This window comes from Lissotriton helveticus, chromosome 5_1 (assembly GCF_964261635.1).
Source record: "Lissotriton helveticus chromosome 5_1, aLisHel1.1, whole genome shotgun sequence".
Lineage (NCBI taxonomy): Eukaryota > Metazoa > Chordata > Amphibia > Caudata > Salamandridae > Lissotriton > Lissotriton helveticus.
This window is the reverse complement of record NC_136065.1, coordinates 262,635,155-262,654,236: the sequence shown is the minus strand read 5'-3', so window position 1 is coordinate 262,654,236 and position 19,082 is coordinate 262,635,155. Positions and strand designations below refer to the sequence as shown.

Genomic DNA, 19,082 nt, shown 5'->3' with positions numbered 1-19,082 from the left:
TAAACATTTTTATTGATATTAATAAAATTATTAATGCCAGGTTCACTAAACCGACAGGTGGCCAATGTAGAATCGGACCGGGGTGGTTTGACCATTTGTGCACCAGTCTATTAACTAAATTAAAATTAGCTCTTGCTAACAAACCGAGGGACACCAACGCTGTAATTAAACTTAGATCAGAATATAAGCTTGCTTTAAAGCAAAGAAAAAGTGAGCTACAGCATTTGGCATGGGACTCTAAATCAGGCAGCTGAACTATCTAATAGCACCCTTTTTTGGGTCACTGTTAATTCTCCTTTTCTCAAGGATGAAAACACTCCAGTCCTAACTTCAAATGTCCCGAGTGACGGCTGGATTGCACATTTTTCAAATATATTTGATTCCAACAGCAGTATGGCCACTAACCAGGATAGTGGCCTGTTTTACCTCTGGACATTAGCTAGCGAGGTAGAATCTGGCATAAATGCTAGTAAGGGGGTAAAGCCCAGGGCCCGGATGAGGTGCCCATAGACTTATATAAAACAGCCCCCGAGATGTGGAGCCCTCTCCTAGCTATAGTTTTTAATGCTGCCATATGTACCGATGCCCCCGATACATGGGGGGAATCCATTATTATCCCGAGGGTAGCAGGTCGGACGTAAAAAATTACAGACCTATCTCTTGACTCCTCAGTTAAGATCATGAGTAGAGTTATGTTAGCGACTTTAGAGGAATGGGCCGAACAAGAGGGTATCCTAGCCGATAGTCAGTATGGATTTAGAAAGGGCCGGGGCACAATCGATCAGTGTTTAAATCTAGATTTACTGATCGGGAAATATACCGCAGCCAAAACTGGCTCACTCTACCTCTGTTTTGCAGACCTCAGTAGCGCCTTTGATATGGTTGACCATTCAATTTTATGGTCAACCTTGCTACAGTTAGGAGCACCAGAGGGTACAATTTATTTTCTGGCTAGGCTGTATGGGAGACTAAAAATGTGTGCGTTTTGGCTCCAAGGGGGAATGCACCCCAAAATTTAATATTAAAAGAGGGATCAGACAGGGCTGCGTACTGGCCCTCCTCCTTTTTATTTTATTTATTAACGGAATCAATGTGGTTTTAAAAAGTGTTAAAGCTGACGCCCCTCAGGTCAAAGGTTCCCCGGTACCGGTGTTATTATACGCCGATGACGTTGTCCTGCTCTCTAGAACACCTCTTTTAAACTGTATATAAATTTTCGTATTGCATTTTTAAAACCCATGTTTGTAAAATATGGCATACGTACAGTACATCAGGCTATGAGATTAGTTTTTAATCTACAATATGTCGATATCTGTTTTTTTTACTGCTATGTTTTTAACTCAATCAATAAGGGCCAGGAAAAGTATGTGTTTTTAAATTATTCTCCAAGTTATATATTCAGTTTCTTTCCCTTGTCTGTAATCTGCTGTACTTGTTATATTAAGTATGTATATTTTTTTGTTTGTGCTTTTATGGTCATTTTTATATGTACCGAATAAAGCTTCATGAATTGAATTGAGTTATTTGCCGAATTTTTAAATGGACAGTAATCTAGCTACTAAACTTACCTTTAAACATAAACCTAGAAAGCTACATCATTAAGGGTGCTGGCTTTTGCGGAAGGCTTCGGTATTGTGTGCTCGTTTGAAGTTAAAGCGCTTTGTTCTACTAAACTTAAACATAAAGGCGTCTCAGTCACTGCCTGTTTGTCAGCCAGGCGTTTCTTCTGATAGCCGACGAGAGATTCAGTGAGAAGGTTGTTAGGTGTTGAATGTGATACTGACCTATTGAAACAAAGGGACTGGAGGCATGGTATCACGTTTCTCTTTGCTCGATTGCTTACCAATAGTTCTTTGCAAGCTGGTTGACTTTTTTAACGATTCTACTGTTTTAGATAACATTTATACTGTTAGTGCATTATAACAACTTATGTTGCTGGCAGTTATTGCTGTCCGCGGTGTAGCTTGAAAAGCTGCTACACGTTTTGAAGCCATTCAGATGTCTGCTACTTTGCGTATCAGTGATTCCGAATGACAGAATGTCTTCAGCTGCTCAGGAGGGTGATTTGAGACCTTCCGACGGAGTACAGTGACTCCGAAGTAGTGAAGTAAAATATCAATGTTTGTTCCCTTACAGCAGGATCGTGCTTAAGTTGCACTGTATTACCTTTTACTCTACATTCTTGACAGTTTTGCGTTACAAAAAAGTTAAATCTCGTCCATTCTGGGAGTACAAGGAGGCAGTCAACTTGGGGAATGGGATTAGGAAACACGTCATATTTGTGAAAAACCAGGTTATCCAATGCACGATGTAACAGCATGGTTCACTTCCAATAAATGCAATGCACAATGTAACAGAATGTTTGTGCACTTCCAATAAATGCGCGATGTAACAGCATGTGCGGTAAACATTTCCGCGATGTAAGCATGTGCGATTTAACAGCATGCGTTGTAAACATTTCTGCGATGTGAAATGTGCGATGTAATGCACCCACGATACGCTTGCATCGTTGTAATGGGTGTTCGCCGTATGCAGTAGCTTAGTATATATCTTTAACTCTCAAACTTTTACGAAACATACTCACTGGATGATGTCATCAATTATGTCATTTGAGATATCAGTGACGTCACAGGCCATATCATGAGTGATGTAATATGTGGGGTCATAAGAAGTGCATTTTGGGGGTGTAAGTTATAGTTAGCTAGGGTAACTATAAATGCTAAATTTCAATGGTTTTGTACAAGTGAAATCTGAGCCTAACTAACATCAGTGCAACTTTTTTTCAGTAGGTAGCTAGATGGAGATATTCAGTGCTAGTGAAATGCTAAAAGGTTAATTAGCAGGCTTCCTTACACGGAATTTGGAGTTTATGATTGTTGTATGTTCCTTCCCAAAAGGGGTACGAAGCCTACCTCCTACATGTTAGTGGGGATTGATTGAAAGAATGGCGCAGGCTATTATACACCCTGAAGCCTTTTATATTTCTTGCACACATGCAGTACGCATTTAGTATTACATGTATTCATCTAGCACTACTGGTTCAAAAGGTTGGTCTGTCTGCACACAAAGTAAAATATTTGGTTAAACCTTTACTGAGGATTAAGCAGTAATTGTAAAGCGGACACCCCACAAGTTAAACCTGTTGAGCCTGGAAATCAACTGATTGAGCACAAAATAAACTTCCAGCATACGTTCCTATGCCCTGTGATTCTCAAGTTGGGAATATAAGGCAAAGTTTATTAAACAAATTTGGTTTATAAAGAGCAAACCTAAAAGCAACAGCATAATAAAGGAAGATTCAAACAGAGGGCTAATGAGTACCTTTATTGTCTAAACTGAAAAGGTATGCATGTAGGAGTCAATTGCTGGCTAAGAGAAACACCACACTCAGAAGCCTCCACCTTTCAAGGGCCCACCACGGAGTCCATTATGTGCACACACCTCCTTATTTTCTACCTTCTTACTCTTCTATATTCATCCGGGATCCAGATAGGCAGTGCAAAGACAGTTGATGGTCTGAGGTTGGGTGACTATATGGATTGTGTCTGAATATTGCAAGCTAGACGCATGATCATGGAGGGATACTAAAGTAAATCAGCAACAGATGAATTGTAGGACACAGAACAGGAGATAAAAGACCTGGGGAGACAGGAGAGCTGCAGTTCCCACCAGAGAAAGGTTCATCAAATCCAAGAGACTTCGCAACTAAGGCAGCGACTGCACAGAACATGGAACTCGGATGTACACTGTAGGGCCGTTTGAAGAACCAAGGTACACTATGTACCCACCACTCCAAAGACTATAGTATCCTGTGCGATACGTCAGTGCCTATGGTGATCAAAACTCTGTTATATGCTGGTCTTATGACTACGCTCAAGAAATGTGAGCATACAAATTGGGCCCAAATTCCCCACCTACATGAAGCTGTTGTAAGATATTCAAATAAAACATTGGGTATTAATTTTCCGAACTGGCCAATCTCTCTCTCTCTCTCTTCTCAGGGAGACGCACAAACTCATATACTGAGTGGGGAAGGGATACAAGTTGCCCATGCTACACACCCATCAGCCACAGTGGACTAGCACAGCAGATTAAGATAGGCCCAGCCATTTACGTATCTCACATACAGGAGGTTAGGGGACTATGGTAGACTGCTGAGGCAGCACATTGCTGGGAGACTGGAGTAGAAAATGTGCACTAGGTTGTGGAAACGTATACCAAGTGATTTTATGCCAATAAATTGCTTATTTTTATTTATAATCTTACCTTCCAAGTGTGTTTAACAAAGTCCCACAGCTTAGAATTGGTGTACCTCAGGTCAACTCCGCTCACAATCCCAGGAGCATGGAGGTGGGAAAGATGAGCTATATCTGCTGCATTCTCTGGGATTTCCTATAACAGAAATATAACAGTTTAAGAAAAATTTGGACCAAAGATGTTCTACTTGGAGTTTTAAAAGACAGGCACCATAGTTCTTGATGCACACGGCGGGAGAATCAGCCTACTTCTGCAGGCTTCCTTAGAAACAATGTTGGAAATCAGTTCCTTATGGTAAGGCTGCTAAACTGCTAGAATAGTGATGGAGTCAGTTAAAGTGATAAAATCAACTTAAACACTTTGCTTTTGTGCTTTCAACCTATATTTAAAAAAAGCCCTGGACAGGACTTCGGTTGATCTATTAAAAAGTTGCTATCATACAATTGCTGCACCCTGGCTTTAACTTGGTTTGAAGCACACAAATTGTTACTTTAAAATGTTTAGGTGTTCAACATAATGGCACAAGATCCTCTGTTTGGTTGAGGAATTTAGGAAGCTCTAGTGCCCTTGATTTTTGACAGAGGCAAGGCTCATCCATCAGGAGGTATCCCGAATCATGGGACCCTGAAGAACTACATTGAAATCTCCCCAGTGGGCCATATCACACTAGGAATTTATAAAATACGACTCAAGAGCATATACATGCCGTTAGGTACGATGATGCACTACAGAGAACATCACAATAACAAAATGGAAATCTGGTTACAGGTCATTGATGGCATAAAAAAAAAATTCAAGAAGGTGACAAAAAACTTAATTTGAGACAAATGGAGGAAAAATAGATATGCAAACTTTGTGAGCTACTAAAAGGTCTCCATATTGATAACAAGCTACATTAATTTCTTGTGAGGAGTGTTTGGGTAATCTATAAATGATTATGCATATATTTTGTATTTTGATGTAAGATACGTGACAACGTTTGGTAGATACATCTCCACTGGAACATAGCTTTATTATAAGGTTTCAATGCACTGTACGTCCAATATGGCAGCTGTGGTGTTTCCAGTACATTAAAGTAGTTGTTCTATGACTCCATTTAATCATGTTGTAGTGTAGCAGGGATCCTGTTCTCCTACAGAACTGTGCAAAGAGACTTGGAACCTCAGTGAATTAGGGTGTGCCAAAACTCACCTTAGTACCCAAAATCCCCTTACCTGACTAGCTACAGTGTCTCATTGGCCATTACAAACTCCCAATGCTTAGACAAACCAGAACACGGACTTAGATTACCTCAGGCAACGTGGAACACATGAACACTCTTTCGTTATACTATCATTTAAATTCAAAAACAAGGAGTAAATGAGGACGCAAGCATATTTGAAATGTTTATTCACTAATGCAGGGTTCTCAAACACAGTATCTTAGATAATACCAGCAAACATAAGAAGCAAAATAATCAGCATAGTTACTAGTCCATAGAATACACAAGGTGACAACATGCTAAAATGAATAGGGTTTAACACCACCCGATCCTCACCCTCCCTAACTAGCATATTATAGTATATCTAAGAAGGTCTCATTGGGTTTTAGCAGGGCGGCCCCATACCTCAAGATCCTAGTGGCAAGGGATCACATCATCTTCCACCAGCTCTCTGCATGTGAAGCACCATCAAGTGTGTGGGTGCGCTGCGTGAAGCAATATATAAAACGTGCCTAAAGCCAGAATTTGGCTGACGCTGCATGTATGTTATGTCTAGGAAGGTGCGAAGATCAGACCTCACAACAACCACTGTGTCGAGTTATCCTTGAAGGCTTCAGCACTCACTGTACAGACACAGTTCACTAAGCAAAGCTGATATCAGAGTAATAACATTAATCTCGTGTGAATCAAAGCGCTCTACTAGGCTCAAAGCTAAACAGTTTATGTGTCGTGTGCAAAAGCAGCAGAAAGGAAAAATGGCGTTTAAACTTCTAATAAGCTCATGCTAACTTAACACAGCATATAGGCAAAGCGTATCTATATGACATCCCCCCATGATCCGAGCACGGATAAGACAAGATAAGATAAGATAAGGGGTCCATTTTTGAAGTGCAGAGTTCAAGAACGATAGTCAGTTCAAATTTGAGTAAGTGAGAAAAAATATTTTCGTCACTCAAAACAAAAACCAAAATTTCACCATCTTGACAATTTGAGCAAAGTCAATAGTTCTGGGACAAGTACAATTTAGATATAATTCTCAATAATAAAAAAATAAATAAAAAGAAAAAAAAATTAAATGTCGTCAAAGTCAATAGTTCTGGGACATGTACATTTATTCATAATTTCAATTTTTTAAAAAAAAAGTTCAATGTTAACAAAGGTCTCGATTGATCTCAGCCCAGGACTGAATATGCAAAATAAGCAGCAACATCTTCCAAAAGGAAGTCACTGTTATCATCCGAAAACAATTCAGCCATCCAATCTAATAGTGGGAAAGAACATTCATGCTCTTCAATTACCGGAGCCTCTAGCACCATCAGAGGACAACTCGGTGGGTTCTCAATGAAGCTGTGTGCCAAGAAATCTTGCGCCGCTGCAAATACATTCCAACGACCCAGTACTCCATGCATCGCTGCCAAGGCCATAATCCTTTCGTCGGAACAAAGCAACTCGTGAGTAACTAAGGGACTAATGAGATAATTAAAATCCACGTCAGGAGAAACCATCTTGCAGAGACACAAATCCAGGGCCCAATCGAAATCGCAGTTCAGGCAATGAAAGACAGGCTGGACACATGTAAAGTAGGAAAATCGAAACGATAATCCACACGCTGCACTTAAGGTGGCGAGAGGCAGCGTACCATAGTATTCAAGCATCCTGTTGCGAAACAGTGCCAGGTGGGACTGAGCGCCTTGAAACAGGACGGGCATCCATTTTTCACAAAACAAAATATCACCAGAATGCCAGCAGCCAACGCCAGTAAAAGAGGAAACCCACCAAACAGGCTTGAAAAGATTGAATGAATGAATGCAGGAATGACTCCAAATATCTTTTCAAATGAAGTCACAAGACCGCTGCTAACTATTTTAAAAAAGTGTGCAAGGCCTGAAGTGGAGAACGCATTAAAGATTGTATGAATCAGTTTACTGAAATGCAATGGTAGCTCAGTATTTAATAAGGCTTGCACCTCCGTGCGGGTGTTGGCTATGTGAAGGACAAATGTTTCACGAGCCGAAGTCAGAGCAACCTCTTTTTGTGACAATAGGGCTCTTATTCTACTCATTCCATTGAACTCTGCTCTCAAGGTTGGAATTCGCGGCCAGAAGGAAACATGCGAGTTCCCATGCGGAGGAGGATACAAAACATTTTTACAGCACACCACACGTTCAGAGACTAACCACATAAGCGATGCCTTTTAATAACCCACAACAATCTTCATTATTTAAAAGTAAATAGCTGCCGTTTGCCAGTAATGTGAAAGTGGGGACTATTGCGGGTACGGGAGTACCTTTCAAAACACAGGCTAAATTAGGCTGCTCTTAGTTGCAAGAACCGTGCAATTGGATATGTCTACACATTAATGAGTGATCAGGCGTTTCCGTGCACTCATCACCTTTTAGATAAACTTCCCTCCCTTCTCTAAGGCACCTGTAAGTAAAAGGGAGCGACCAGGCTTCATGGAGGTATGAACTACCCAGTGGCTCGTATCTGCCAATGGCAAAATATTTCAAACAATTTGTAAATTTAAATAAAGCAAACGGTAACGTAATCAAACCGTGGATAAGCCACGTCGCAGCCGTGTTCTCTGCCACAGAGAATGGTAAAGACTCCAACTTTTCAATGTGTAACATGAAAAAAGATGCATCTCTCATTGAAAGCAAACGTTGCTTATCTGTTAAATTAAAAGGGGCAAAAAGAGGAGCCATTCATGTAATTCCAAGGCACTTTTCCGGCCTTAAGCGTCTGCAGGGTCCATGCAAACTGCATAATGGAACGCAATTGATTTTGACAATGGTATAACACAGATACTTCATCTTGCACACTATCAAGAGACGATACAATATTATCCAATGTATAAATGCTGGAAGAAAGCGTGTTAATGCTATTATCTACAACTGCAAGCACTTTCTCCAAGTTTGCCTGATCAATGGCCCTAAGGCGGGTAGCCGCTTCAGTGATGTTTTCCAAATTTCATTATAAACCGCATATATCCATCTTTTTGATCTACCACTAGCCGGGCCTTTTATAAAATCATTCAAATCAACATCACCCGTCAGTTTAGATAGATGTAGTTTAACTGATGCCAAGGTAGAATGTTGGAGCCAATTCTGACAATTTGCCTATTGAATAAGTGGCAACAGAATGGTCACTCTCAAAACGGGGATCGGCCCTGATTTGTTTGAAGCCATCAGCTAACCCCAGAAAACGATGTTGGCACGAATCAGCACCTCTGTGCCACAACAGCCAACCATGAGGATCCAAACTGGATACGTTAAAGGAGGAGTTATGCAACAGAGTTTGCAATTCCCTAATGGAAATTTTTTGTAAAATTACCCCAACCTGAATATTCTTCTAGATCAGGGATGGAAGGAGTAGTACATTTTTTAGAAGAAGCCAATCCAAAGCATGTTGTTTGAGAAACGGTAGAGTTCAAAAACATGGTTCGGGATGAGACCTGCATGGTGCAAAGCCTCACTGCCTTGCACCTGCCAACTTTTAGAACCCCAAATGGATTTAAGGTCAATAGTCTCCTTCCACAACTCGTAGCCTTCATCAGCTAATTGGTCTAGGAAGGACTTCGAATACAATAACTTAGTATCGGTAAGTCTAACCTTGGACTCGGATTTTTCTGTCATTTTAAAATAAAATGAAGCGGGATTGGACTGATTAAAGTCGGTAAAATAAGTGTACTTTTTCAAAAATGTACTCGAACTGCCTTGTAAAGGAGCCGGGCAATGCTCCCACTGTGTAAAATTCACAGTATTTCTTCTGGAACTAGTTTTGTGTAAAAAGTGGTTGCCAAAATGTTGGAAGCAAAATAAATCACCATAATTAGCAGAATCTAAATATAATCTTCAGCATCAAAAGCAGCATAATATTTCAAATCAGAAAACAATGCCTCCACAGCCTGAACATCCCAATCATCAGAACGTATGTTTTGTTTCACCACATCCCCCATGTTAACTCTAAGCACATTAGGGACATTAATGACTTCAGTGGGGCCATGGATTTGAAATTTAACAGGATCCCATACAATCCCACCTAGGACTGGCCAAGCAGTGATGTTAACAAATGCCAAGTCTCTCTTCAGTCTGTGGGCAGAATGTGAGGAGGAAAGGGGTGCCAAAGTTCCATTAAGATGTCGAATGCATGTTCTTTCTTCGACATGGTGTCCGTTGACTAACCGGAAAACATAAAACAAAACCAAGTGACATAAAAAAGGTAAATTGAAAAAAGCACCAGCCAAAAATATGTCCAAGGAGGAATCAAAAAATGTTTAAATAAACTTGTATATACTGCAATCCGAGAGGGCTTTCCTGATGTGTGCGAGACAGTGTCACATGAAAATCCGGATTCTGTGGCCAAACGTGTTTGCAAATCAGGCATCGATAAGTCAGTTGGGCAAGCGTAGTCAATTTCATTAAGGTTAGTACCAGGCAAGGTACTTAATAAAGGACTGGAAATTGTAGGCATCTCGATGGCCATCTCAGGCTCAGGATTAGAAGCAGTGGACAAAACAGAATTTCTCACAATTGAAGGACAGGAGACTGCCGGCGTCATACTAAGAAGAATCGGCCACTCTGTATCTTGACATTGTCAATAGAGATAAACCTGTTTTCCTTACGACCTGGAAGAGGTGGTAGAATGACTGTTCTTGTGCCCTTCATACCAAGCACAGGAACCGGAGCTCGGTAGGAGGGACCAAATTTTTTTTTGTTCTCGATCTTCTCCCGAACCAGTTCTCCAACTTGGGGTAGCCAGCCAACTACCGCGATCTGCAACGCATCATCCGAAGTGGAGGGCAAATGTTCCTTTGCAAGACTGTCTCGTCTTTTGTAGAGTCTGTAAAACATTGCAATGTTGATCTACGTCAAAGGCAGCGCTAGCCACCGAGTCTAGACCGTCAAGGTCCGGTACAAACATCTTGATACCAAAGAGCATTTCGAATGGGGTCTGCCCACCCAGAGACCTTCTAGGGAGATTATTAAGAGCACGCTGCACGCCATTGAGATGGGCTAGCCAGTTCCTGCCAGTGCCTATAACTCTGGCTGTCAGAGATTGCTTTAAGTCACGGTTCATTCGTTCCACTACACTATTACCCTCAGGTCTGTATGGAGACGAAAACTTGACTTGGACCCCCATCGAAATCATGGCATCCTTATACGCCTTAGAGGCGAAAGCCGGATCCTGATCCGAATGGAAGGTGCCACGTGCAAAAATCCCTACAAAGACGCGCAAATCTCTGATGACAGTCCGTGAATCAGTGCTGCGGTGGGGCCAGAGCCAAACAAAGTGTGTGCATGAATCAACTGCGACTAAGATATACTTATATGCAGTATCAGAAGAAAAATGACCGCAGTGATCCCAATAAACACATCCCAGTGGTTTATTAGAGATGTACAACTGTCTGGGGCGGACGCGCAGCAGTCGAAGGCTTAATCTGCTGGCAAATGTCGCATTGTTGGACATAATCGCGTCTGTTTGTACAGTCCCTGCCACCAAAACCGTTGTTGTAACTGAGACACAGTGGCCGAAACGCCCGCATGCGCAACACCCTCATGCGCCACTGTGATCAATGCATGTCTTCGATCCGAGTTGGGAATCAACCTATCACCAACTTCAGGAATTTTCACAAATGGAACCTTATCGGGACTTAAGTGGTATGTGTACTTCGAAGGGAACCCCGTAGGATATTTACTTCCCTTCTCAGTGGCAGCAACAGCTGCCAAGATATCATCATCAATCTTACTTTTGGACCGTGTAACTGCTGCAACCAAATATGTCGATACTGCAGATTTCGCTGCCTCATCAGCAAGCGAGTTGCCAACAGCGTGTACTCCAATGCGCTGATGACCCAGAGTATGAATTACAAACACGAGTGGTAACCGCTCTTTAAGCTCAGCCACACGTACCCTGATAATTTTATGTTTTATTGTGCTACCCTTGGAGTCACGAAAGTCATTCCGAATCCAAAAGAACATGTTTTCATTGTAAGACTGGACACAATAGTAAGAATCACTCACAATAAGAGTCGTCACACTAGGATCAGCGTACTCTAATGCACGCATCAGAGCACGAAGCTCTGCAAATTGTGCGGTGCAGTCCCCTAGTGTCTGCGTGTGCACGACACTGGACTTTAACTCATTGTTCACCATGGCACCGACCACAATGGCACATGCGGAAACGTAGGCGTGTTTAGAACCATGCGCAACCTGTGCCGAACCATCAGTGTAAATCATGCAATGGAAATCCTCCAAAGGCCTAATTGCTAAAGGAGCTGGATGAACAAATTCATACTGTAAATACTCCTGAGACCGTAAGGAGGCATAAAAAATAAATGTGACATCGGGGACGTCAATGAAGCAGCCCATTGTATCCGAGGGTCCAAAGCTTTTGAATTAGGTACACTGGCTTTCGTAACTGCTTCTAACGCAGGACAAGGGGTAACAACCAACAAGAGTTTTCCTTGTGACAGCACGTTCCTTAAGAATCGCCATCTGTACAGCCGTCAAAACTTTCTCCACGGTGGAAAATCGCATTTCAGCCGAAGTGTACAAGTGTGACTTGTAAGCAATAGGTACTGTGTCTCCTTCATTAAAAGTCAGGTAAGTGAAACTCACCGATCCAGGGATGATTCTTATCACCAGGTTGGTGTGGTTGTCACGTGTCAGTAAGAATTTAGAAGCGAGCAGATCAGCCTGCACAATTGCAGGATAGCTGAGTGCTCAGGCAGCCAGTTTGATTTGGTAAAAGTTGGTTGTATCAAAGCATACAAAGGCTTGATATGCTGGGCATATTCAGGAATGTATCTTCTCCCGAAATTCAAAAATCTCAGCAAAGACTGTAATTTTTTCAGAGTTGTCGGAGCGCCCAGCTGTGCGCATTTCTCCAAAAAGTGAGGAGCCAATCCTCTACCTTCATTGTTGAGCTGGTAGCCCAGGCACAACACTGTATACTCTGCAATGTGCGATTTTGCAAAGTTGAATTTGTAACCCATATCTGCAAAGCTACAAATTAAGCGGTCCACTCGACACAGATGCTCCCAAAGTTCGTCGTCTGTGAGATAAATGTCATCCACATACGAGCATGCATCAGGGTCGACTCTCTCCAAGAGAGACAATGCGGGCAGTAAAAATCCCAGGACTATTTTTATAGCCCATAGGTAAACGTCGAAATTGTTTTTGGACACCGCCGCAAGTAAAGGACGTCCATTGGGAACTTAGACCATCCAAATGGTGGGCATAAAAACCGTTGGAAATGTCAAGTGTGGTCTTAAACCGCTTACACACAAGACTATCCACTAATGCAGAGCTGTGAGTATTTTGTACTGCACAGGTACGGCAATGAGAGTTTAAATGCCGGTAATCCAATACCAAACTGTATGAACCGTCAGGCTTGGTCACAGTAAAAAGAGGGTTATTCATTGGTGACACATGTTTCAATCACTCCTTGGTATTCTAATTGGTCAAGGATTTCCGCAACGGAAGCCTTTGCTTCACGTCTAATGGGATATTGATGTTGAGGCTGTGGCTCAGACCGCAAAGGAATCTCGTGGTGTGAGGAAAATTGATCCCATCCAGTGTGTACGGGACAGAGCTGGCGCAAGAGCCTTAGCCCACTCTTCTGCAAAATTCAGTGCATGCTCCTTCGAGACTGTGTGCGCGACACTGGGGGGGGGGGGGGATTACCTCCTCCCCTCGCGGAGCTGCACGAACAAAAAGGTGGGGGCCAGTCAGCCTCCGCTAACAAAATGTCATAAGTAGTCTAAGATGTTCCCAAAATATCCCTTTTATGGTACGCTGTATGTCACCTTCTATTAACAGGAATATTTCATAAAGTCTGTCAGGGGGAGCAACTCTAGTGTCAGCTGTTTCTACTACAACATAACGGTCAGTCGCCATCACCTTCAGTAGTGGACGCAGGGCCTCTCACACTATGGTAATCTCCGCCACGCTGTCCAGCAAGGTCAGAGCCCATGTCAGATTCCGAAGCCGCGTTCTCACTATCTGTGGCATATCTCGCTGTCAGAGCGTCGACTCTTCTTTTGAAACTGGGGTCTCTTCGGCGTAGAGCCGTCCTGCTTTCCTGCACCGTCTTTCGGGCAGGGCTGGTCGCCCCGACACCTGCCGCCTCCTCCACCACCGGTCGCCGAGGCCGATGAATCCTGAAAAGAACGAGGAGAGCTTTGATCAGAAACCTGAAATCGATCAGGTGATTTAATCTTTGCGCGATCGCGCAAGTCATAAACACATTCTGTGGGGGCAGGCAATGGAGACGCAGGACGGGACTCCTGTTTCTGTTGCTGTTGCTTACCCTGTTTGTTTTTTAGGCCAATTTAGTTTTTGGGACTTGGGCTGGACATCAGTCTCCAACTTCTGTCCCTGGGGTTGGTTTTTCTCTTTAATAGAAAATGGCTTGAGACCCCTACTATTGCGGCCCACGGTTTTATAAGCCGCCACAATAATCCTCGCTAACTGACGGGGTTTTTCGGCATCGGGAAGCGCCTGCAAAGCATTGGCTACCTGAAAGTTCACTGCATCTCCCTTGACATTAGCAAGTACGAGATCGCAAACCACATCAAAGGTGCCACATAGGCGCATGCCCAATTCAACCGCAGCCTCGGGTTCGTGTTCATCCTGAACACGCTTAAGGACCGTAGGCAGGACAGTCATAGACGGAGTGCCGCAACACCTCGCATAGACCGCCGCAAATGTTCTACCCCATGTCTCGCAGTCTCCGATTTCAGGGGCCAAGTCTTTAGGTAAGCTTATCGTAAGAATCCTGTGTTTTTCACCAGGAGTTGTGTTAGGAAATACTGCTTCCAGCTGGTCAAATTTCTCGGCAAGCCTGAAAGGAAAATCATCCTTATCTTGGGGACACTTGCCCATCACTGCATTGACCATCGCGGGACTGAGCTTCATGCCGCCCTGTCCTGCAAGAAGCGCCGCACCACGCGGGGCCCCGCACGGGAGATTACGGGTTATGTATTGTACCAACGAACAAATAACGCTAATCGAGACGACATGTAGTCGTCTCAGCTCAACAGTACAATTGCTGTGTTGAGGATGAGGAGTAAATCCAGCCAAAACAGGCCAATTTGCGCCCGGAATGGACAAAGGCCCTAACCTCGGAGCTGCTAGCCAGAAAGGAAAATCATCCTTATCTTGGGGACACTTGCCCATCACTGATTTGACCATCGCGGGACTGAGCTTCATGCCGCCCTGTCCTGCAGGAAGCGCCGCACCACGCGGGGCCCCGCACGGGAGATTACGGGTTATGTATTGTACCAACGAACGAATAACGCTAATCGAGACGACATGTAGTCGTCTCAGCTCAACAGTACAATTGCTGTGTTGAGGATGAGGAGTAAATCCAGCCAAAACAGGCCAATTTGCGCCCGGAATGGACAAAGGCCCTAACCTCGGAGCTGCTAAAGTGTGGGGGAGGGCGCCACCAAACCAAACGCGATGCTGCTAAGTATCTATAGGTTCTTCCTGTGTCCTATACGGAGTATATTCATTCGGCACAGGAGTGGGAGTGTACGTGTGGAAGACACCCGAAGTTCCGTACACAGCCGGGAATGTCACCCACGATTAAAATATCTCGTATGGGTAAGCCACCTCTGCACTCACCACCATTATCACCGCCATGCCATCCACGGGAACATTATACTGCAGCAAATGGTTGCGCACCGCAATGCGACTATGCTGCGGAGTGTCCACCGCGGCCATAGCGACACAGGAAGATAAAAGGACAAAGTAAACTTTGTAGCACAACTGGGTTGTAATAAAAAAAACGTTTAGAAAGATTCAAGCTTGAAAAGACCTATTTTCACAAAAATAGGCAGCTTCTTCCGACACCATTTTTTTTCTGGAAACGAAAGTGAAGGGGTTAAGAATCGAAAGATGTACTACTCAAGTGTCATGAAATAAGACCACCGAAACGTTGGGCGCCATGTAGCAGGGATCCTGTGTTCTCCTACAGAACTGTGCATAGAGACTAAGAACCTCAGTGAATTAGGGTGTGCCAAAACTCACCTTAGTACCCAAAATCCCCTTACCTGACTAGCTACAGTGTCTCATTGGTCATTACAAACTCCCACTGCTTAGACAAACCAGAACACGGACTTAGATTACCTCAGGCAACATGGAACACATGACCACTCTTTCGTTATACTATCATTTAAATTAAAAAACAAGGAGTAAATGAGGACGCAAGCATATTTGAAATGTTTATTCACTAATGCAGGGTTCTCAAACACAGTATCTTAGATATTACCAGGAAACATATTATAAGAAGCAAAATAACCAGCACAGTTACTAGTCCATAGAATACACAAGGTGACAACATGCTGAAATGAATCGGGTTTAACACCAGATTCTCACCCTCCCTAACTAGCATATTATATTATATTCAAGGTGGTCTCATTGGGTTTTAGCAGGGCGGCCCCATACCTCAAGATCCTAGTGGTAAGGGATCACATCTTCCACCAGCTCTCTGCATGCGAAGCACCATCAAGTGTGTGTGGGTGCGCTGCATGAAGCAATATATAAAACGTGCCTAAAGCCAGAATTGGGCTGCTGCTGCATGTATGTTATGTCTAGGAAGGTGCGAAGATCAGACCTCACAACAACCACTGTGTCGAGTTATCCTTGAAGGCTTCAGCATTCACTGTACAGACACAGTTCACTAAACAAAGCCGATATCAGAGTAATAACATTATTCTCATGTGAATCAAAGCGCTCTACTAGGCTCAAAGCTAAACAAGAGTTTATGTGTCGTGTGCAAAACCAGCAGAAAGGAAAAATGGTGTTTAAAGTTCTAATAAGCTCATGCTAACTTAACAGAGCATATAGGCAAAGCGTATCTATATGACAGTAGTACTTTATAATAGTCTAATAACCTAGGTATGTCGAACATTGCAGCAATTATGGGATAGATTAGATTTGATCGACTATCACTTTATTGTATTTGTGAAGTAACATTTTGTAATCACATTTTAGTGCATCCAACTTGGCAGCTTCTATAGGATAGGTTAGTCTGTAATATCCTCATCATACGATCTAGGCTCTGGGACATAGTGCCTAAAAAATGGTGCACTCGTAGAAAGCCACCATTGCAGATCAACAGTACATTACACCACATTTTTTTAATTTCAAGCTCCTCCTCTGGTATCCATCCTTTAATATTTAAAAACCTCAAGAGATCTTATGAGCTTACATTGGGCATGGTAATCAACAGTATTATGCGTTATCAATGGTACTGACTGCCTGTTGGTTAATGAATATGCTACTTACCAGTATGCATCTGTTCTTGGCATGTAGGGCTGCTAACATTCATATCTTAGCATTAGATCGCCGCCTAGTGTTGGGCTCGGATGATTGCACATTGTTGTCCTGGAAGAGTCTTCGAAGTATCCTGAGATAGGTGGCTCCTCCCCTGGACTACAGTGCGCATGGGCATCGGCTCCATCCCCAGATTGTTTTTCGCCATTGTGGCAGAAGATGGAGTGAAAAGTGTAGAGGATGTCCACGCTAATGAATAAATACAATAGTATATCTGCAGCTGCGACAGGCACCGGGGAGGAGGGCGGGCGATATGAATGTTAGCAGCCCTACATGCCAAGAACAGATGCATACTGGTAAGTAGCATATTCAGTTCGAGGCATGTGGGCTGCTAAATTCATATCTTAGCATAGAATACATAGCAGTCCCTCCATCAGCGGCGGTTGCCCGTGCCAGCTGCAGAAACCTGAAAAAGTGTCTTGAGAACAGCCTGTCCTACAGCAGCTTGCTGTTTGGAATGCACATCAACACAGTAGTGTTTTGTGAAGGTATATGGTGTGACCCACGTGGCTGCTCTGCAAATATCCTCTAAAGGAATGTTCCCTAGGAAAGCCATGGATGCCCCCAGTTTGCGTGTGGAGTGCGCTCTGGGGGGTATTGTTAAAGTGCGCTTGGCTTTTTGATAACATATCTGGATGCACTTAACAATCCACCTGGCTATCCCTGCTTTGGAAATTGGGTTGCCTTTGTGTTGTGGTGCGAAGGCAACAAAGAGTTGTTTTGTCTTTCTAAAGGGTTGTGTTCTGTCTATGTAGTACATCAACGCCCTCCGTACATCTAAGGTATGGAGCATTCTTTCCGCCACCGTTTGCGGGTTTTGAAAGAATGCTGGTAAGTCAATAGTTTGGTTTAGATGAAACTGTGACACCACCTTCGGAAGGAATTTGGGGTTAGTGCGTAGCACTACCCTATTTGGATGAATTTGAATGAATGGCTCTTGGATTGTGAGCGCCTGCAGCTCACTGACACGCCTCAGAGACGTAATAGCTATAAGGAAAGCTACTTTCCACGTAAGGAACTGGAGTTCACACGAGTGCATTGGCTCAAATGGTGGTCCCATCAGTCTGGTGAGGACGACATTGAGGTTCCACACTGGAGCTGGCGGTGTCCTTGGGGGAATGACTCGTTTCAGACCTTCAAGGAAGGCTTTAATGGCGGGCACTCTGAAGACAGAGAGGTGCTGCCTGTTTTGAAGATAAGCTGCTATGGCGGATAGATGTATCCGAATGGAAGTGTACGCTAGATTGCACTTGTAAAGATGCAACAGATAGCAGATGATGTTGGGGATAGATGCATCTAGCGGGTTGATGTCATTGGCTGTACAGTAGATGACAAAACGCTTCCACTTTGCAGCATAGCATGCTCTAGTAGTTGGTTTCCTCGCCTCCTTGATGATGCTCATGCATTCTGGAGGCAGGTTAAGGTACCCAAACTCTAGGACCTCAGGAGCCAGATCGCCAGGTTGAGCTGTTGCGGATCTGGATGCTGAATTTCTCCATGGTTCTGCGTCAAAAGACTGGGCGTGAGACGCAGTCTTTGATGCGGCACCACTGAGAGTTCGAGGAACGTGGTGTACCATGCTTGGCGCGCCCACGTTGGAGCAACTAGGATGAGAGTCATCTCGTGCTGCCTTAGCTTTCTTGCGACCAGCGGTATTAGAGGGGCTGGCGGAAAAGCGTACGCAAATTTGCCTGACCAGTTCATCCATATCGCATTCCCCTGCGACTGTGGGTGAGGGAACCTGGCGGCAAAGTGTTGGCATTTCGCGTTCTCTTTTGTGGCAAACAGGTCTATCTCCGGATGACCCCACTGCTGGAAGTACGGGTGGAGGACAGATGGGTGTAACTCCCACTCGTGCATTTGATGGCTGTACCTGCTGAGCAGATCCGCCATCTGATTGTCCTTTCCTGGGAGGTGTTCTGCCATGAGGAAAATGTTCCTCTGAATGGCCCACTTCCACATGCTCTGAGCCAGATGAGACAGCTGTGGCGAGTGGGTGCCTCCCTGCTTTTGAATGTAGTACATCGCGGTCATGTTGTCCGTCCGGACTAGCACGACCTTGTTGCACAGATGTACAATGAAGGACTTGAGCGCCATGAAGATTGCCATCAGTTCCAGATAGTTGATGTGCATCTTCTGTTGCTGCGTTGTCCATAGTCCCTGCACTGTGTAAGAGAGCACATGAGCTCCCCATCCCTGGAGAGATGCGTCCGTTGTCAGGACAATCTGCGGCACAGGCTCTTGGAACAGTCGGCCCTTGCAAAGGTTGTGTGGAGTCC

At 43.8% G+C, this 19,082-nt stretch overlaps 1 protein-coding gene across 2 annotated transcripts in view; it reads right to left on the bottom strand.

The window, feature by feature from the left end:
* LOC144754417 (cholesterol 7-desaturase nvd-like) overlaps positions 1-19,082 on the bottom strand; it is a 444,943-nt gene that overhangs the window by 216,726 nt on the left and 209,135 nt on the right. For both annotated transcript variants that reach the window (XM_078642160.1, XM_078642159.1), the window contains exon 4: positions 4,267-4,392. In XM_078642160.1, the coding sequence (XP_078498286.1) occupies positions 4,267-4,392 (126 nt within the window). The remainder of the gene's footprint in view (positions 1-4,266; positions 4,393-19,082) is intronic.